The sequence below is a fragment of the Microtus oregoni genome, unplaced genomic scaffold, assembly GCF_018167655.1.
Source record: "Microtus oregoni isolate MIOR12 unplaced genomic scaffold, Mior012 000074F_002, whole genome shotgun sequence".
Classification (NCBI taxonomy): Eukaryota; Metazoa; Chordata; class Mammalia; order Rodentia; family Cricetidae; genus Microtus; species Microtus oregoni.
The window spans coordinates 9,790-31,858 of NW_024543989.1; the positions used below are offsets into that span (position 1 = coordinate 9,790).

Below are 22,069 nucleotides of genomic sequence, written 5' to 3' on the forward strand. Positions count from 1 at the left end.
ATTCAGCTTAAAAGGCATTGCCCGTGTTTAATTATAAAAGGCAGTGACTGAGCTAGATACCACCTGGCTGTGTCACTTAGCCCATGAACCAAGAATGGTATTTACAGATAAAAAGTTGTAATTTGTCTGATGTTGATAAGCCATAAGTTTAACCAGTTAGTTGAAATATTCCCCCTCAAAAGAATTTTGTCGGATCCAGGGGTAGGTTGATCCCGAATTTCCTGAGAAACCGAAACACTGCTTTCCAGAGTGGTTGCACAAGTTTGCATTCCCACCAGCAATGGGTGAGTGTACCCTTTTCTCCACAACCTCTCCAGCAAAGGCTATCATTGGTGTTTTTTATTTTAGCCATTCTGACAGGTGTAAGGTGGTATCTTAAAGTTGTCTTGATTTGCATTTCCCTGATCGCTAAGGAAGTTGAGCATGACCTTAAGTGTCTTTTGGCCATTTGAAGTTCTTCTGTTGAGAATTCTCTGTTCAGATCAGTGCCCCATTTTATAATTGGGTTGATTAGCCTTTTACGGTCTAGTTTCTTGAGTTCTTTATATATTTTGGAGATCAAACCTTTCAATACCACTCTTGGGAATATACCCAAGAGAGGCCCTATCATACAACAAAAGTATATGCTCAACTATGTTCATGGCAGCATTGTTTGTAATAGCCAGAACCTGGAAACAACCTAGATGCCCTTCAACGGAAGAATGGATGAAGAAAGTATGGAATATATACATATTAGAGTATTACTCAGCAGTAAAAAACAAGGACTTCTTGAATTTTGCATACAAATGGATGGAAATAGAAAACACTATCCTGAGTGAGGTAAGCCAGACCCAAAAAGAGGAACATGGGATGTACTCACTCATATTTGGTTTCTAGCCATAAATAAAGGACATTGAGCCTATAATTCATGTTCCTAGAGAAGCTAAATAAGGTGAATCCAAAGACAAACACATAGGCATCCTCAGGAATATTAACCTTCATCAGGCGATGAAAGGAGACAGAGACAGAGACCCACACGGGAGCACCGGACAGAAATCTCAAGGTCCAAATCAGGAGCAGAAGGAGACGGAGCACGAGCAAGGAACTCAGGACCACGAGGGGTGCACCCACACACTAAGACAATGGGGATGTTCTATTGGGATCTCACCAAGGCCAGCTGGCCTAGGTCTGAAAAAGCATGGGATAAATCCGGACTAGCTGAACATAGCGGACAATGAGGAATACTGAGAATTCAAGAACAATTGCAGTGGGTTTTTGATCCTACGGCACGTACTGGCTTTGTGGGAGCCTAGGCAGTTTGAATGCTCACCTTACGAGACCTGGATAGAGGTGGGCAGTCCTTGGGCTTCCCACAGGTCAGGGAACCCTGATTGCTCTTCGAGCAGATGGGGGGGGGACTTGATCGGGGGAGGGGGAGGGAAATGGGAAGCGGTTGTGGGGACGAGGCAGAAATCCTTAATAAATAAATAAATTAAAAAAAAAAGAATTTTGTCATTTTGATGAATAAAGATGATAGTTATTATTATATTTTAATTTTATTAATCATTGTAGAAAGTTTAGTATTTCCTATCTGTATACTATCTTTAGTTTTGCTTCTTCATCTGTAAAGCCTGAAGCATTTACACTCTGATTTTTTACTGAAGAAAGTGCTATATTCTGCTCTAGGTAACTAGAGACTCAGTTCTTCGGGATCTCAGGGCAAGCACCATCCTACCAGCCCAACACCTTCACGTTACAGCTGAAAGCAAACCCCGGAAAGATTGGTGATGGATTCCTCAAAACTCAGCTGGTTATAGAGATAGTTCAGGCACTTGCAACTTAAATCACTAAACTTTTCACGGGAGCAGGCGGACCCTGTGGCAGCAACAGTTTCATAGCAGGTCAGGGGTGATACAGGCCAGAAAGGTGGTTGTTGCCTGGATCATCTGAACAGAACCTGACAAGCATCAGCTTGCTACTGTGTGTTTTGATTTTTCGAGGGAGCACCTCTGATTGTAAACTTCTTGTTAAAGGATTTTCAGATGCACTCATGTTGCATTTTTAAAATTAGTTAATTAAAAAAATAAAATTAGTTAATTAATCAATCAATTAATTAATCATTTTTTTTGTCAGTGAAAATCCAGGCTTGCTAGTATTCTTTTTTAAAAGAGATAATATATGTGTGTGTATGTGTGTGTGTGTTTTGCCTGGATGAATGTCTGTGCACCGTAGATTCCCTGGAACTGCAGTTACAGACAGTTGTTAACTTCCATGTGGGTACGGGGAATTGAACCTGGGCCCTCTGGAAGAGCAGCCAGTGTGTTTAAACTGAGCCATTTCTCCAGCCCTGCTAACATATTCATGCCAAACTGTGCTTACTTTCTGATAAAATTGTTCATTCAATGGAGTAGGAGCCATAAATAAGACAATAATTTTCCCTTGCAGCAATATTGTGTTGTTTTACATTTACTGGTTTTCTATTTGGATACTGATGGCTACCTGTGGCATTTGTCTTTCTTTCTGCAGGTGGTTTACAAATCCGACAACAGTCAATGCCTTTTACAGTGCATCCACTAACCAGATACGTGAGTACTAGATGATGGCGGTGGCTTTTATCGTGTGGTTTGCTTTTGGTAGGTTGGCTATCTTCACAATATTAATTTTTCCAATATTTGAATATTTTTCCATCTCCTAGTGTTTTCTTCAGTTTCTTCAGTGTTTTCATTGTATAGGTCATTCACTTCCTTTCTCCTTAGTAGTCCATAAAAAATTCATATCATCATTGGCTTTTCAAACTATAACAAACAGAACCACAGTGAAGTTCTTCATTAAAAAGAGCACACATTCTTTTTCCTTTCATAATTATTTTGATGGTCTTGTCCACACCATCTTTGCTTGATAGGGAAAATGGCAGTTAACTGGGAGCAATTTCTATGGAATAAAGAAGCTTGAATGTATTCTGATTAGCTTTAGGATGTAATGTCTATTTCTGTGTGTTGGGTATGTGTAATTATATATGCTGTTCTAGTTAGTTTTAAGTGTCAACTTGAAAAAGCTTACATCATCTAAGATGATAGTCTCCATTAAGAAATCTCTTAGATCAGATTGGCCTGCGGGTGATTGTCTTGATTATTTACACAGACACACATACACATGCACACACACACACTCACGCACGTGTGTGTGTGTGGGGGGGGGCAGCCCAGTTTGAGAAGCACCATTCCTAGTCAGGAGGTCCTGAGCACCATTTGAAAGTTAGCAGTCTTCAAGCTTGCTAGTAAGCCTTCTTTGAAGTCAGCTAGCAAGCAGCACCTTCCGTGGTATCTGTTGTACTTCATTAGCTGTGAAGTGAGTTCCTTTGTCAGAGGTAATCCTGTGTGGAATGACAATCAGACCTACCTTCAAGTTCCTGTCTTGCTTTCCCTCAATGATGGATCATGGTCTGGAATTGTAAACCAAACATCCTCCCCAATGTTGCTTTTGATAATAATGTTTTATCACAACATCAGAACTAAAGCCAGAACCAATTCTGTGATTCATTTTTTTAAATTATTGAAGTCTAGTATGGCAAAAATTAAAAATCTGACAGCATCCAGAATTGGTCTTAAAGATCCTGCCACTGATTTAAACATAAATTAGGCCACCCACATTGCAAGGCAAGTTGACAACGTGTAGAAAAGCCAGAGAGGTACCTGCACATCTGTGACTTCCTTCTTCATGCCTGGTCTATTCCAGGATATTGATTCTTAGTGTCATTTTTGGACCATGAACAAAAGCACCCTGGGGGAGCTTGTCAGAAATGCAACTTCTCAGGCTCTAGCTTATACAAAATCTTTGAATGCTGGGTTTAGAAACTGGTTTTAATAAAATTTCCAACTGTTTCTACTGAATGCTAAAGTTTGAGAAACCTTCCCAACAGAACCCAAAGGAAGGGAAAAGGAAGCCCATGTGAGAATATTCGTGGCAGGGTCACAGATGGCAGCAGGAGAGGGAAATTGCTTCTGTGTCCTTGTACATGGAAACGAACTAATGTGGCACATTCATGTAAGGGAAGAGCATGCAAAAGTGAAAGTTAGATGGCCTGCTGTGACGCCTACTAACAGATGAGTTTCACTAATTAGGTTGTATAGCAAATCAGTAACTGGAGAAAATATACGGAGTACGAGACCTCGTTAATAAATGCAGAATAATCCTATATGTCATTTACAGTCATATCCATTTGTAGTAAAAGTTATTTAGGAAGAGGGAAGACATCAAATTCAGGTTGGTGGTGTGAGCTCTTGTGGGGAGAATTGACTGCTCCAAGTCAAACTCCTTTTGCTTTCCCTTATGTCCTTCACCTCTCCACCATGATGTCGTAGTGCTCAGTCCTGGTTCCTATTCTATTTGCCCTATTCTCCACCTTTGTTCGCTCTTCTAGTGATGATATATGTACTTCCAATAGCATTTCTACATTGGTGAACGCAGGATGTGGCATTTCTGAGATTCCCTGTTTTCTTGCTGGATGTTAAGAAGAGCCTCCCTTGGCCTTCTTGTTTCTGTCCTCCGCTCCTCCAAGCTGTTCTCTTTATGGTTGGTTAGATCATGTCACCCTGTCTACAAATCCTTTTATCCACATCTTATCTTACTTAGCTTAAAAGTGATTACTTGCAATGACCTAGAAACATGCCTTTCCCCCCTGCCTAATAGGGTCTCATGTGTCCCAGGCTAGCCTCAAACAACCTGTGTAGGTAAGGATTGACCTTGATCTTCTGATGCTTCTGCCCCCACCTCCCGAGTGCTGCTGTTGCATGTGTGTCACCACGGGAGGCATGTGAGGTGCTAGTGCTCGAACCCAGGGCCTAGTGCATGCTAGGCAAGCATAATGCCTGTTGAGCTCCATTGCCAGCCCAGTGTTTGTCGTTCCTCCACCTTTACCAACTCCACTCCCATCTCTTTTCATGTGTAGCCACACTGGCTTCCTTTCTGCTTCTAGAACACAGGGGACACATATACTTCTCTCAAGACATTGGCCTTTTTTTCCCCTAGAAATTTCCTCAAGTGAAAGATCTCTTCTCAATGAGGTATCAGGCCTGTCCCATGTCCAGTCAGCCCCATATGTCGTAGCTCATCCAAGTTAGATCTGTACCTTATAGGACTCTGTGGCCTCACATGCCATTGGAGGATTGAGCTTGCTTCTAGAGTTGCCCTCCTGCGTCTACTGTTGGGAATGGTAATCTGTAGGACTGTCTTGAGAGTCCTACAGATGGAAACCAAGCAGATGGTGTTAAATTTTGATTCTACATTAATTAATATAACCAAAGAAGTTGTTAAATATTTTGAGTGTCACTCCTTAGTATGTAAATATTAATTATGCTGAAAATATTGTTGTTGCTTTCTTAGGGTCCAAAGTTCCAAGTTGAGTACCAAGCTGCATATGTTACATGGAGGCTTAAGATATTGAGCTATCAATTACAATTAAAATTTATAGCACTTATCTAATTACATTATGTAGAAAATGTCCATTGAGAAGTAGAATACTGATTAGACTATTCATTTCTATTAGTTTTAGTATTATTTTTTATTTCTGTGTGTGGTGGGGCATGCCATGGAATATGTTCAGAAGTGAGAGGACAGCTTCTGGAAACAGTTTCCTCCTTCTACGTCGTGGATTTTGGGGGCTGAACTCAGGTTATGAGGTTTGGCAGCAAGCCCCTTTATCTACTGAACCATTCCACTGATCCAGATTGTTTATTTTAACAGAACACTTTAATAGAAGAACATTGTATTGCATGAGCAGTTGTCCCCAGATGAGTTGGCAGTAAAGTTTGTATGGTTACTGTAGGAAGGGCAAAGATGTCTGGCACCTTATTTACCCAATCATTTTTCAGATTGTTCGAGTGTAACCTTAAGATTACCTTGCCAGGGCGTTTTGCAGTATCCTGCTTTTCATTCTTAGCAGACAAGGGAAGCTCAGGTACAATTCTTTCTCCTGCAGCTCATCTTTTCACTTGAAGTAGTCTCTATACCAGTTTGGAGGGTTCTGGTATCTTGATATGATTGATAAAGCAGAGGCAAGGTTGTCACAGGTGTCATGTCTTAGAGGGGCACAAGTCAGGCCATCCTGGTCAGGAAGACTTCAGAAAGAAGTGTGTTGAGCTTAAAGGACGAATGTTGTTCTTCTGGCAGAACAGCTTTGGAGGAATCCGGAAGTCTGTTCTGCACTACCTGTCAGTAACATCCTAGCATCTCAAAAATATTGTTTCAGTTCTCTCTCTGTCTCTCTGTCTCTCTCTCTCTGTCAGTCTGTCTCTTCTCCTCCCAACTTCCTCATAGCTGCAAGGGTCAAATTTCTTTGAGAAGCCAAAACAATGTCCAAATACTCATTTTTCTGCTCGAGCAAGTAGAAGCAAAGGGCAGCTGATGGCAGGTGAAGTGGAAAGATGGAAAAATATTCTCAGAGTAAAATGACTCCAGTCATGGCTGGGATCTTTCTTCTTTCCTCTCCTTTTGAGGTCAGCTTACTGGGGTGGCAGATATCCCCCAAATGTGTCTTTTGTCCCTTTGTGGTTACTATATTATCAATGAATTTGGGGTTTCACAACCCGTGTCCTAAGCCAGATTTAGCCACTAGTCCACAAGTCTACTTGGAATATGTTGGTAAGCAGAAAATAATCTGTTTAACATGGCCACACTGGAAAGAGGGACAGCGAGATCAAGGGACTTCCTCCAAGCCTGTCTTCAGGGTTCTGAAGTGACATTAAAGTTTAATGGGACATCTTTTACTATGCAATATTTGCTGCATTCAAGAGAATCTGTGTACTATGCTGGCCCATGTTAAGTTAGAAAGCATCTGGGAGGATGGAAAATCAACAAGTTTCAATAAAGTGCGACTCAGTGAAGAGCGGAAATCTTACCATTGTCACCTGAGCTGCCAGTCCGCCTCCCTGACCTACTCTCCTCGTCACCACAGAGGTAACCAACATGCTACATTTTATGTCTCTCTTTCTTTGGGGGGGGGGGTCTCACATATAACTTCGGCTGCCATGGAACTTGCTATGTAGACCATGCTGGCCTGAAACTCACAGAGATTCCCCTTCCCTCAAGTACTGGGATAAAAGCATGCACCACTGTGCTAGGCCATGTTTATCTTCTAAATACTAAAATATTAGCAATTTATGTAGGTACCCCTAACTGATATTGTTTTCAACATAATAAAAGTTTATCATACTGTAAATAATCTTCAGAAATTGTGGTTTTCCAATCAGTATATTAAGTAGATGTCGGACTACATGTGTGCCTGTGCCCATATGTTTGGTTGGCACCTGCAAGGGCAAGAAAAGGCCATCAGATTCCCTAGTATTAGAGTTACACCAAGTTGTGAACTGCCAATTGGGGGCTAGGTATCTAAACTGGATCCTCTGGAAGAGCAGCCAATGCTCTTCACTACTGAGCCATCTCTCCAGCCCCATTCTTTTTTTGGGTATATGCGTGGAGTGTATGGCAGTATTTTTCCCGATTTCACTACATATTGCTGTATAGTATTCATTTCTCTGACCATACATATACTCAGGCAATCTGTTATGCTGCTAATACCCTCTATATCTTCCACCATTGCAAATATTCACTCCTTGGAATGGTGCTTCTCTGCTATTCTTGTGCGTTGTCTTCTGAAGCCAGTCAGGCTGATAGTCCTTGGGGGCAGAACTCCTTGCATGGAGAGACTGCAAGTTCTCAACCAGGTATTGCCAGATGCTTTTTAACGTGGGCATTCTAAATTCCAATAGTATTCCTTTTGTTCCCCACTTTCATCAACCTTTGGTATTTCAGATTTAATTGCTACCAGTCTAGCGTGTGTAATAGGTCAGCTCTTATGCAAGAAGAGGGTGATGAAATTGTCCCTTCACTGGTGTTTCCATTTCTCTCAAATGTCACTAAAGGAGCTTACTGTGCTTTTGGAGAGTTAAGCACATCTAATAGTAGTTCTGTCTCAAGGGTTGCCCACTGCCTTTGTCTTGTCTAGGAAGGGCTGACCCCATCAGAATTTTCCTGAAGAAGTAGCCATTTCAGGGTAACCCAATGGGTTCTAGAAAGCTCATGGGCAGAGGGGTTTTAAAATGAACAATTTGAAGCAGTATTTTAATTAAGAGATTCAAGCTGTTTCTATTTTCCTAATGACCAGTGCCTGCTCTCATTGTAAATTACATTACCAGGCAAGATGACAAGGAATCCTTTGGGTGACTTTTCCCCCACCCTCCTTCATTTCTGATTTTCTGGACTACAAATTAAGACAGGTGGAATTTCTCCTTACACATTTCCCCCCTGGCTTTCCTGGGACTCCCCCATCCCCTCCCAACTGCCTCCTCTGTGCTTCACTGAAGAAATGAAAAATTGAGGTGATTTCCTAAAGTGAACATCTTTATTGATTAGGGGCTAATTCTGACAGCATGTGGCCATCTGTTTAATTGGGTTCCACATCTACAATGTAACTATACTTAGTAACGTGATTTATGAGAATTTCCTTCATGCCTCATTATCATTTTCTGATTTATGCCACTAAGTCTGCTGCTTTATGCAGTAAAGATTTGAGTAGCAAATAGGAAAACCTATAGAGTTGTTATTCATTCCCAATCCATGGTTTTGTGCAGAACCATGAAGTTGGGGCCATCTTTTGATGTTCAATTATTTTTGCTAAGTGGTTAAAGCTCATTTTCTGTCCTTGTCAAGCTAAGTATCCACGTCTTCTGACATGGAGGGTGGTGTGAAGTCTTAGTGATTTACACAGGTTGTATTGGGCATTGTAGGAAAGAGCTGTCACCAGTCCTAATGACATTTAAATTGGTAGTTCAAAGAGAACAAGGGACTGAGATCATTAGCACCTCCGCCTGGGCTTTCCTAACTTTGTAATAACTTCAAAATGTATCAGCCCACATTTGAAAGGGACAAAGTAAAAGCCTCAATAGAAGGACTTGAGTGCCCTGGGTATAGTTACGTGGCACGGTAGAGCTAGCCGTTCTAGCCCTTGCTGTCTCTTTGCTGCTCATATCCAATTTTTATTTCTAGTAATACGTACCAGCCTTTAGAATAAAGTTTGTTATATGTATTCATGTCACTGTGAATTTGTAATATGCCTCATTCCAATATTTGGTTTGTATGTTTGTATATCTGAAACCAACTGAAGCATGATTTAAAAACTCAGAGCAATTGGGGTTCAACCTGAATATCCAAAAAGCAAAGCAGGCAGCCACTGGCTCTTACCTTGAACTCGGTTCAAAACGGTGATCTGGCCTCCAGAAATCTCAGAGTGAAACTGTGCCTGAGACCTGTTTTCTCCCATTTTATAATCCTCTCTAGTTCTGGGATCAAAGACATGCACCACTAGGATTAAAGACACACACCTGCCGGTTTCTATGGCAAACTAGTGTGGCTACTGGGATTAAAGGTGCAAGTCATAGCTCCCTGGTCTATAAGGCTGGCCAGTGTAGCTGTTTTACTTTCCCGCTCCCCAGGCAAGTTTTATTTATTAAAATGCAATTGAAATGCCACTACAATATTAAATAATTATTTTAAGCAAATTCAACCTTGGCTTGAAAACAAGCATGGCCTGAGGGCTAAACCCAACACTTTTATTATCTTTACTCTTATATCTAAGAGATTTGGTTGCTCCAGTTTAATTACAGATATTGTGCTAAAGAAGATAATAAACCTTTGTCTGGAGCTTGGGCTTATACTGGCAGCAGACCATAGAGTTAATCCTGAAACCAAACAGCTTTGTTTTCCTGTTACAGACATAACTCTTTCAGACTATGAGAATTTCTCATTCTTTGTTGGCTCAGCCTAAAACCATAGAATGGAAGCCAAGTTAGTAGATATTCACCCATGACTTGTACTGGGATTTAATGGAATTAAAGTCTTGAATTCATTTGATGCTCCATTTGGAGACATGAGTAAACAGGGCAAACATCTAGAATTTGGGAACAGCGTTCCAAAATTATGGACCTATGGAGACATGTCAGTGATCAACACCAATTTATCATTATCTAGAACACAATTTACCTGTAACCTGTGTATTTGAACATGTTTCAAAACTGTGGACTAGTAGATTTCTGAACACTGACAAAAAATTCCCAATCAAGTGTAAAATAAGCCCAAGATATTTTTATTGTTTTTTTGAGCTATTATATTTTTCTCTACTACCCTCCTTTTCTCTCCCCTCCCCTTCTACACTCTCTCATGGTCCCAATTTATTCAGAAGATCTTGTCGTTTTTTACTTCCCCTGTAGATTATATGTATCTCTTAGGGTCCTATTTGTTGTCTTGGTTCTCTGGGATTGTGAATTGTAGGCTGAATTTTCTTTGCTTTATGTCTAAAAGCCACTTATGAGTGAGTACATATGATATTTGTCTTTCTGGGTCAGGGTTACACACTCAATATGATGTTTTCTAGATCCATCCATTTGTCCACAAATTTCAAGATGTCATCATTTTTTCCTGCTGTGTAGTACTCCATTGTGTAAATGTACCTCATTTTCCTTATCCATTCTTCAGTCGAGGGACATTTTGCCCAAGATATTTTTGACAGTACTGCCTATGTTGTATTGCTATTACAGAAACAGAACAGTTTAGTTATGGAAATAAAGGATTTTTACTGTTTTCCTGTTAGCATTCTTCAGCAGATATCAAGTTAGTATATCTTTGAATTGTTCTGTGTTCTATAAAATCTGATTTAAAACATTGCTTTTTGAAGCACCAAGCTAATGGTGCAATGGATAATGTCTGACTCGTATCCAAAGATTCTACAAATTGCTCTTTGAGTGGTTGGAAAGAAGGATCAATCAGAAAAGGGCCTCCTGTGCAATCATTAGGACCTCATCTCGGATCTCCAGTACCCATGTAAAACGTGGGCATGGTGACACATATCTATAACCCCACTTCTAGGGATGATTGATGGAGACTGATAGCCCCCTAAGATGAGCCCCATGGGTCAGTGAGAAACTCAGTCTCAAAGAATAAAGTGAAGAGCAATCCATGAAGACCCTCATTGACAAACTCTGGCCTCCACATACACTTCAACACATGAGCACACACACTTGAACACATGCATACAATACACACATTCTATGTGAATGGTTGACTTGAGTTGTATAGAAAATCAGCAAACGAATTTTGGTTTAGGAATAAGGTAGAATTCTTAATAATTTTTGAAATGGATCTGAATATAATCCAACATTGTGTAGTATATATTTATACAAAGTGGCAGTCTCAGCATTGATGAATGTGTATATATATAAATATTGGGACTGGAGATATGACTAAGCAGTTAAGAATACTTGTTACACTTGAAGAGGACCCAGGTTCACTTTTCAACATTCAAATCCTGCAGCTCACATGTACTTGGTTTGTATGTTATGTATGTTAACTTCAGCTGCAGGGGAATCCAAGCCTCTGCAGGCCTCCACAGGTACCTGCATGTATATGGTGCAAGACATAAACATAAAATAAATACATATTTAGAAACAATTAAAAACTCTGAGAATGCTGAAGATACTTTATATCCCACAGCATTAAATATTCATCCAAGATTTAATTCTTATGTAAAAATAAATAAAAAGATCCATCTCATTAGCATGCAGATTTTTATCTTTAATACATGGTAAATGTGTGTATACCAAAAAGTTGTTTTATAATACATTTATTTTTATAATACATTTATCATTTATTATCAGGAAATACTTGATTAATATACATAAATATGCACACATATGCATATGCCAAAATCAAATAAAAATTTCTTGGGTGTAAAGGAGTTGTGAGTAGAAAAGCTGAAGAAGCCATGATCTAGAACATGTTCCCATTTAACATTCTAGGAGTTGGAGTATTCCTTATTTCTTGGTATCTACAGCTCTCTGAAGCCCCTTCCCACAGTGAGTGAAAGCTCAGCTTTGTACCCAGTGGGATTTTATAAACATAACAGAGTATGAGTTCTGAGGCTGGGCCATAAAAGACATCGTAACTGAACCTTGCTCTCTTGGATTTATCCCTCTGGGAGAAGTCGATCACCACATCATGAGGGCACTCAAGCAGCTCAAGGCTCATGGGTGAGGCTCCGTAGGCTTTCTGTCCACTTCAAACACCATGCAGGTCCTTCAGTCCCAGCATTCGGGTGACCACAACTAAGTCAAACATTTTGACTGTGGTCTCCCAAGAGACCTTCAGACAACCTCCCCCCAAAAAGCTGTTGCTGAATCCCTGGCCCAGAGAAACTGAGAGAGAGTGTTTATGGTTTTAAGAAAGTATGTTTGGAGATGATTTGTTATATGTAGCATTATAACATTGCCAGGTACTGAGCTTAAACATGGATGTAGAGCATGGTACAATACTGATAGCTGATACTGTGTGCTCTCAAGTGGGACAGTTTGATTTTGAATCCTGACTTGGTCACTAGTAGCTTTAAGTCTTGGCCAAGTTTCTCAACATCTTTAATCCATCTATCTTTAATAGTTCAATTTTTTAAATAAAATGGAGGTGACATAACTATCTTATAGAACTGTGAATGTGAAATAACATATTAAATGCTTAGAAGAAAATACGGATCAGAGTAAGTAATTCATAGCCAGATACTAATGCTTGCTTCTGATGAGTTGGGTGAGAGACTTGTGACCTGGTCATTTAGAGGACATCATAGTGACTTATTCAATGTATTCTGAGAGCTACTGCAGAGGAGTAATTTAATCTGGCTGAGCCACAATTGGATTTCTGGTGAAACGGGTTGAGAAGACTTTTGAAGGAAAGGAAAGTTCTCTAGGCAGAAGTGATATGGGAGGGATGACTGCTGTAAAGGTAGCGTGCTGAGCTGTGCACGGTGCAGGAGTGGACCGTGAGAATGCTCACGTATGCTGAAACACAGGCTGCCTGGTGCTTTAGAGAGCAAAGGGCATAATACGATTCTTGGGAAAAGTTGATACTGGACTATAGATCATGTTAAAGAATAGGGGATCGGTGTATTTTCTTTAGGAAGTAAAAAAAAATAAAATCAATTTATTTTCTTAGTTTTATTCTTAAAGATAATGGCTCAAAGAGGGGGAAAGTCAAGCTGCCTGGACAAGCTAAGAGTTTCTGACATGGCCTAAGAGAAAGATGGAGAGGACCTAATCTTGGGCACTGACCTCGCTAAGAGAGAGTTAGGGAATGGGCAAGTTAAATCTCGAGAGCCTTCTCTAGTAACTGAAAAATGATAATATATAATATCATGTTCAACCATTTCCATTTCTACTTGAAAAACTCACACCAAGTGGGTATAGTGGTCACACTGTGCACTCATCTATGCTGGGAACCTATTAATGTGCCTACTACGTGCACGTCTATTATGTAGAATTTCCACAATAGCTATACAACTTTGTACAATGCGTTCATTCTACAGAAGAGGAAACTAGAGGTCAGAGGGGTGAAATAATTTGCTGAAGATGCAACACTAGTGAACTGCAGGTGTATTAGTCAGGGTAAGAGACCCAGTAACTGCTCTGTTCTTGAGCTAGATGCTTCAGTTATCTCAAGATGACACTGAAATCCTGGACTGGGCTTCAGTTCGTGTTGAAAGGCTGAAGAAGCTTGGCTTTGATGTTAGCAAAGGATGGTAGCAACAATAACATCAGTGAAGTAGGTGCTCTCACCAGCAAGGAGTGAAGCTGGACAGGTAAAAAGCAACAGCTTTTCCTTGGGACAATCTTAAACGGGACTGCTGCTGGAGAGTACCACCCACTCTGTGGGAGGGCTTTTTCCCTCCTCACTGAATCCAAACCAGAGAATAGCTTATCTATACAGATGTACATCTCTTAGTTGATTCCAGATCCAATTAAATTGACAGCCAAGATGAAGCATCAAAGCAGGTATGGGAGGGTAACCCAGTTTATTGATTGTATTCTTTTAATCCTTACACTATACTGTTCAATGGGGTAAGAAATATGAGAATTATATGAGCGACACATGTGAGTGTTTAGCAAGATATCTTCAAATAATCATTGAATATACTTTCACAAATTCCACTACTGGAGGATTCTTTCTCTTTTGATATGGCAAGACTATAGGATGTGAGGTCAGCCAGAAGGTAGTTGAATATCAGAAGGTGAGATGGAACCCATGTCCTATTGATCCCACGTCCACTGAAAGGCTGTGACAATGAATGCACTTTCCTTTTGCCACCTCTAAGCATGCTGCACACTGCAAGCCCTGGATTTAAGTCCACCGCTTTCTTGGTCCCTTAGAATAAGGGAGATTGAAGGTAGATTACTTGATAGGCAGATACTGTAACATGCCTTAGAAAGAATATTAAAGTGTATTCCCCAGAAAGTGAGCATTTCACAAAAATTTACAATAAGATTTCAAAAGTTTGTTGAGACGGATGAAGTTAAGTCATGAACAAACTCGCAACAGTTTGCAAAATTGACAGATGGTATACTTAACAAGCACCTGCTGGAGGTGTTTTAAGATTATCTCTGACCCAGGAGACAGCTAAGAACAATATTCTGTGAAGTCTTCATTAGTAAACAGTAGTATCTGCAACTGCTAAGCCCACAGTCTCCTAAAAGCCCATTACTAAGGAGCAGTGGCTGTAGGGCCTCAGTCTGCTGCCTGTGAGGTATCTGCAAAGGGCTGCTTCCTTGTAATGGATCAGGCAGGCTTGCTGCAGGTAGGCAACAGAAAGAATAGGATGATTGTTAGGGTCTATCTGACGCGAGTGAAGGTGTGAGTGGGTACCGGCTGAGAGCGCTCTGGCTGTGAGCTAGAAGGTGAGCACCAAGATCCTGGAACACAACCGTGGGAGACAGGAACTCAGGGTCAGGCTCACTAATCTATCTTCATGTTCCCAGCCTTATGTGGCCTCCCTTGAAAAAGAAAGTTGTCGTTTATTTTTGTAGGATGCAACTTAAATATCACTTACTACAGAAACTCTTGCACTTCTAGGAACGTACCCTAAAGAAGGTCACAGAATTGAAAAAAAAAGTACTTTGCCACCCAAGAGGTGTGTTTGTTTTTTAATGTTGCAACTTGAATCTAGGACCTCAAGCAACTAAGGAAGAACATCAACACTAAGCTATATTCCCAGTCCTGTTTTCTTTTTTCATTTTATGCCTTTACCATCAACAGACATATGTATTGGTGAGTTTGCATCTTAAGGGATGACATTGGAAGAGACTTAACAAAGAAACTGTGAGTTTTTTGTTTTTATATAACTTATATGGGGGAATTGGAGCCGTGTCATTATTGATGAAATCATTATCAAATAAACAGATAGGGCTTTAGTGGGACACACAGGCATTCATTAATATATATTTGCCTAATATTCCCAGGACTAGGCCGAGCATCACTGATGTTAGTGTCATTGTTTCCTACCTAGGGTAGCACTTATTTATATGAAAGGACCAGACAGAGCTTCATACTGGTGGAGGCAGGGATTTGTATTTTCTCTGTTTCAGAAAGTTGAACTACTTAAAGTGTGTTTATTGGGGACCAGCAACATCACCACTACTTGTGACAAATGGGTATTGTTTGGACCCTTTTTACTAAATAATAAACTCTGGTGATTATGCACCAGCCCCTTGAATCTTAGTAAGATTTTAATCGCCAAATGACTTTGAAAGATGCCAAATGCTGAGAACGATTGTGCCCTAAAATTCTGCCAATACAAAATAGGTCAGACTTATTTAGAGGATGAAAGCAGTGTTTTTAATTTCTTTTCATTTGCCAGGGCCTATTCCAATTTTAATACTGAAAACTACTATATTCCAGGCATCTTTTTAGTCCAGGACAAATGGGGTTGGTTGCTAACTCTGGGAAAGGCGAGAGATGGCGTTTGATGTGGAATAAGGCTGATATGACAGACATAGAATAGAATGGTCATCAGAGAAAGCTGCGAGATGGAGGGCAGTTTTCAGAATCTGCTTTCTGTTTGTCCGCTCGAGGCCGCTAGATCTGGTGGCAGGAGGTTACCTGCAGGATGCCAACAGATGGCTAAGACATCTTGCTGAATCCCATGACAGGTGACACAGCTGGTAGAACGAGATACTTTCTGGAAATGGGAAGGTTGGCATTCACCAAACTATTGCGAGATGCCAACTTGAGTAAAAAGCTGCTATTAATCTCAGCAGTAATGACAATGAAATCCTTTTATAACAACATCGAAAAAGGCATAACCCAAAGTGCTTTGTAACTGCAGCATTTTTCATGCCCCAACTGATGCCACCACTCAAGAAGAGTGCTATTGAGGTTAGCCAATAACCAGAATTGATACTGAACAGGATATAATACTTATTCTCTTTTAGCATTCATCCTGGACTTTTCAAGGCAATTACAACTAAATGTATATTTTTCCTTTAGCACAATCATATCTTTTTAGGTCATATAAAGGTTAATCTTGGAAAGCATAGCCTGAAGAAAGTTCATGGAAAAATACCATATCCCAAATATGTGATAACAGAGGTGGAATAAACCAGGAGGGCTGAGCTATGATTCAGTTATCTTAAACATGATCAGTTCTTTACTGTTTGCACGGTCAAGTTACAAGTGGACAACATCATAGATATTACACCTCAATAGATTTGGGCAAGAGCATTGGTCAGTATTCTAATTTGTAGTTGGAGTTAAGAATAGTTATTCTGATAGAAACTGGTGGGACTCAGTAATACAAATGGTTGGTTGAAACTCAGAAGCCCATTCCCAGTGTTCTTGATTGAGCAGGTCTGGGACAGGGGTTCAATATTTCCATCTCTAACAAGTGCCCAGAGAATTCTGATGTTGCTGGTCTGCAAACCACATTTTGAAAACAAGTGTCCTAAGATTTCCTGCCTCAAAAGTCAATTGATTTTATTTTTATCAACTATATCTTCTACTCATTAGTATAGATGTTTATATAAATAATGCCCCCTCTCCAAACTCCTCTGTACATCTTCTTTGAATCCTGTATTTCTTTTCTTTGTACATTAGAAAGCATAGAATAGGTTCACCTTTTTCTTTAGGTCTTGCAAGATACCATTGTTCAGTAGCATTCTCTTATTCTCTAGACTATATATACTTTGATAATGTATGATGTTTGTATTATCAGAACTTAATTATGTGGCTTAGAATATCACAGAGACTCGGTAAATATTGGTGGTCAGTAGTTCCATCATCATGACCAAACCCAATGCTTGAGATAGTTTTTATAATGTGTTTAATACGCTGACAATTCTGAATTTAGAATAATAAGTTACATTCACTTAGTGAGTTATAGAGATAGAAACTATTGAACGGGGTAAATGAAACAACTAAATGTATAAGCAGAATGTAGCTACAAGTGAAACTCAACAAGAAGCAATGCCTTACTCACTAGGATGGCAGATCACCAATAACTTTCAAGTATAGACTTATATTTGGATTCATTTGGTCATATAAGACTAGTGCCTAAGCCTTTGAAAATAAAATAGTTGTCATAATATGCACTAAATCAAAGCCTTTATTAATAATGAACAACTCCATTCAAAAGCCAAATATTCTATTAACTGAAAAAGTAATAATGCAGTAGAATATTGTATGGACATCATCAGTCCTTGAACAACAAATATTACCCACAACCACATTTTTTTGTATTTATTGAGATCTCTGCTCCCCTCCCATCCTCTACCCTCCCCTTCAGCCCTTTCCCAAGGTCCCCATGCTCCCAATTTACTCAGGAGATCTTGTCTTTTTCTACTTCTCATGTAGATTAGATCTATGTATGTCTCTCTTAGGGTCCTCATTGTTTTCTGGTTCTCTGGAATTGTAATTTGTGGGCTAGTTTTCTTTGCTTTATGTTTAAAAATCACTTGTGAGTGAATACATGTGATAATTGTCTTTCTGAGTCTGGGTTACATCACTCAAAATGGTGTTTTCTAGCTCCATCCATTTGCCTGCAAAATTCAAGCTGTCGTTATTTTTTTCTGCTTTGTAGTACTCCATTATGTAAATGTACCACATTTTTCTTATCCATTCTTCAGTCGAGGGGCATCTAGGTTGTTTCCAGGTTCCGGCAATGACAAACAATGCTGCTATGAACATAGTTGAGCACATGTCCTTGTGGCACGATTGAGCATCCTTTGGGTATATACCCAAAAGTGGTATTGCTGGGTCTTGAGGAAGGTTGTTTCCAAATTTTCTGAGAAATCACCACACTGACATCCAAAGGGGCTGTACCAGTTTGCACTCCCACCAGCAATGCGGAAGTGTTCCCTTTACTCCACAACCTCTCTAGCATAAGTTGTCATCAGTGTTTTTGATCTTGGCCATTCTTACAGGTGTAAGATGGAATCCCAGAGTTGTTTTGATTTGCATTTCTCTGATGACTAAGGATGTTGAACATTTCCTTAAGTGTCTTTCAGCTATTTTAGATTCCTCTGGCAAGCACATTTTTATAAGAACTCAAAGACCCATATACTTAGTCATTGAAGAACCTCAAGTTTATCTCTATAGAAAGGAGTTACAGCAAGTCCAAACCTTTTATTCAGTTCTTGACTTTGTACCGCAGCCTACATAATCTCAAGCCCATTTGGATTCTCCTTTTGAAATGTCCCTATTACTTTTTGTGGGGGACTGAACTTTGCATCTGCCACTGTCATTTCTGCCATAGAGGCATCTGGAAGAATCCTAACTAAATAATTTAATAATGCTAATCCCTTCACCAGAGTCAGAAGGGATATTGAACGAAATGGTTCTGGATTTAGAAACGTTTGCATTGCCTTGCTTTTTGTTAATAAATTTTCATGAAATTTGACAGGAAGAAGGGAGAATGTTAGTGTGCTGGGCTTTGAACACTGGCAATAGAAGTTTGAGGCCTTCCGTCTTTGAGCAGTGTGACTAAACACGGAAACCAAAGGAAAATATGTGGGAGTCCTCCTCAAGGATGTCTTGAAAAGCAATAGGATTTGTGTCGATATGAAAAAGTGAAACTTCTGAATAAGAGAAACCTCTGCAAAGCAGTGTTTCCAGAGCATTTGCTATGAGATGATTACCTTGAATTGTAGTCTCAAGGTTACGTGGCATAAATGCATGCTGCAGCTACAGGGAAAGAGCAAAAACGAGAGAGGAAAGAAATTGCTATTAGGGTCAGGATTCAGAGGTCAAGAATTTTTGTCTAGTTTTGTCCAATTTTCCCTCCTCAGTTTGTTCCATAAACATTAGAAAGGACAGTATACTTCATTTCAATTCTTTGCTGGGAAAGTATAGAGGACCCAGGGGAAATAGTGTGGTAGAACTTACCTAAAGGTAGGCAGGACTTCTTGGTGTGTTCATAGTTGCCCATTGTGTCTATGTTCTCATGTGTGTCCACTCGTGAGTGTTGTGGCTAGATTATGAGTAGTGTCTTCACTGATTGTTCTCCCTAGTTTCTAAAACAGTGTCTCTCACCGATTGGCTAGACTGCTGCACTGAGATTACAGGCCTTTTCCGTGGGTGCTGGGGATTCCCAACTTAAGTCTTCATGCTTGTATGGACAGCATTTTATTCACTGAGCCATCTTCCCAGCCTTCACACTGCTTTTTGATGGACTCTGTGTTGGCTTCAAAACCATACGAGTTCTGCCATCATAGCAAGAGCCAGCACAGCTCTCATCTAGAAAGAACATGAAAGTCAAACTTGAATAATGGAACACATTCCAGATCTGGCACTGAGGATGGAAGCTTCAAGAAGGAATTCATTGGTAGCACTTAATGCACCATGCACTTTTGATTTCTGCCAACAAAATATTATCGTAACTACAGGTAATGCTTCAACCTTAGCCACCCTTTTAAAGTTCATACAGTAGGGATTCCATCCACTTCACAGATAATTGCCAGGTGTTCTAGCTCTGAGGGTATTACATTGAAAAAATAATAAGACTAAATAAAATGAAAAATCCCTCGACCAGGCCATGAATTTGAAAGAGAACAAGGAGGGGCATGTGAGAAGGTTTGATGGGAGGACAAGGAAGGAAGAAATGGTGTAATTATATTATAATCTTAGAAACAAAAGAAAGAATTTAAAAATCCCATTATATTATGAAACTTGAAATTCATGTGGCGAGATTGGTTGTCTATTAAGATGGAGAGTAGCTGAGTGTTACAGTGAGTTGCAGAAGATAGCACCAGGGGGGTGAGGTGACATTTGAACAAATAGCTAAAGTAAGCCCTGCAGAGAGTGGCAGAAAGATAGATCAATGTTGGGCAGAAATGGGTGGAGATGAGGGAGAATTATTCCTGCTTGACATATCCCTATATAGTGTGAATTTGTTAGCCCTGAGTATATTCATTTACTTTCTCAATGTTTGAGTGATGGGATAATTGATTAATTTTATTTTCTTCTTTATATGCTTTGTACTTAAGAAATCTAATTGGTGTGATTTTACAATAAGATGGATGCCGAAAGCTCTGAAACATTGAGACATTTAATTTCCCCTGAAAAACTGTAGCTAGAGTCAGGCTGTGATTTGATGACTATGGAAGTCAGATGGTTGAACTTGGGGTTATCACCCACTAAATGTGATTGGTTCTTTAGCAATGATGCTAGCAACCAGGGCAGTTTACATTCGATGGTCAGCATTTGGCTGCGCTCCAGTGAAGTTAGTCAGTATTCACTGATAGAAGAGTTATAATGAGAAAGTTTTAGTCAAAATGAGATGTTGACCCAGGTAGAAACCTAGAAGCGGGGCCTTGTGGCTTTCCCGGGTGCAAATTAGAGAAAGAGAAGTGATCACAATAAATAATGAGGGGATTACAGCATAGAGGCGCCAATATTTTATTTTGTTATAATTGGACTCATTGAAATTCTATAACTACAAGCCTTATTTTTTGCTAGAAATAGAAATGGAATTTGTGAGTGTTAACTATAGAAGAACAAAACAACACCATGTAAGCTTAGTTAACTGTTTTTATATAGATTTTAGAAGAATTTTTGGTAAACACACACAATTCTAAAACAGCTAACTTTGATGATAAAAGTTGGTACCATTGATTGATCAAAATGTTTACCCAGAATCTAAATTTTTTCCAAAAGATGATTACTGCAACCATTTTTTTCCTGTATTTGACAGGTACATTGAATATGCACACACATACACAAAAATATGCATGTATATGTATATACTAACAGGTTAGCCATTAAATACTGTTTATATCTCCATGTCCATACCTGGCATTATTCCAACAACAGCTCCTGGAAAATTTTTCATGCTAGAATTTTAAGACTGGCCTTTTTCTTCTTCATTTGCTACATAATAGTCTTTGGTGTGGTCTTAACTATACACTATGCAACAGTGAACTCCAGAGTGTTCTTGGACAAACTCTTGGGCAGTGGTACTTCAAGTGTGGTGCCTAGACTACTATATACAGTGGTAGAGATGGACATTTGAAGCCCTATTCCAAACTAACTAGTAACTAGAGAGACCTACAAAGTGACGCTTAGTAAAGTTAAACAGGATCTGATTCTTCTATGTGATAACAGTTGAGGGCAGCTACCACATGTGAGTACTTCCCTGCTATACCATGACATGAATTTGTAAAGACCACTGCAGTCTACAAAATTATGTAATAAAAGCCACAGAGCTTACAGGGAAATGAGTATGGGACATACAACAATCAAAAATTTATTAATTGGTGCTGGAGAGACGGCTAAGTTATTAAGAGGGCATTTTGCTCTTATAGAAGACTCCAGTTGAGTTGCCAGCATGCACACTGGACTGCTCACAACTTCCTGAAACTCCAGCTCCATACAGATCCAATGTCTTTGGGTTCTGAGGACAATGGCACATACATGAACATACCTACCCATACACCGGCACATGATTAAAAATAAATATGAAAAAAACCTTATCACTCACAAATTTCAAATGAAAAGTGGGGGCCTACTCAGAAACATAGCATATTTTTATGTGTTAAATGGGCAAATATACAAATACTATGATAAAATTGCCACTTTCTCTTGGAAGGAAGTGGTATTTGCTATGACATTTGGTGTTTGGGGAGCTGCCTCTTTTTTGAATTTATTTATTTTAAAAAAAACTATCTTTTCTCATTTTACATATCAATCCCAGTTCCCATTCCCTCCCCTCCTCCCGTTTCCTTCATCCCCT

The 22,069-nt window shown here is 39.6% G+C and overlaps 1 protein-coding gene across 1 annotated transcript in view; it reads left to right on the plus strand.

The window, feature by feature from the left end:
• Nucleotides 1-2,505: 2,505 nt before the first annotated feature.
• The window catches only part of LOC121441229 (phosphate-regulating neutral endopeptidase PHEX-like), a gene marked incomplete at its 5' end in the record, with an annotated part of 46,285 nt that continues 26,721 nt past the window's right edge, over nucleotides 2,506-22,069 (plus strand). The window contains one exon of the mRNA XM_041642387.1: nucleotides 2,506-2,564. Coding sequence (XP_041498321.1) covers nucleotides 2,506-2,564 — 59 coding nt within the window. The remainder of the gene's footprint in view (nucleotides 2,565-22,069) is intronic.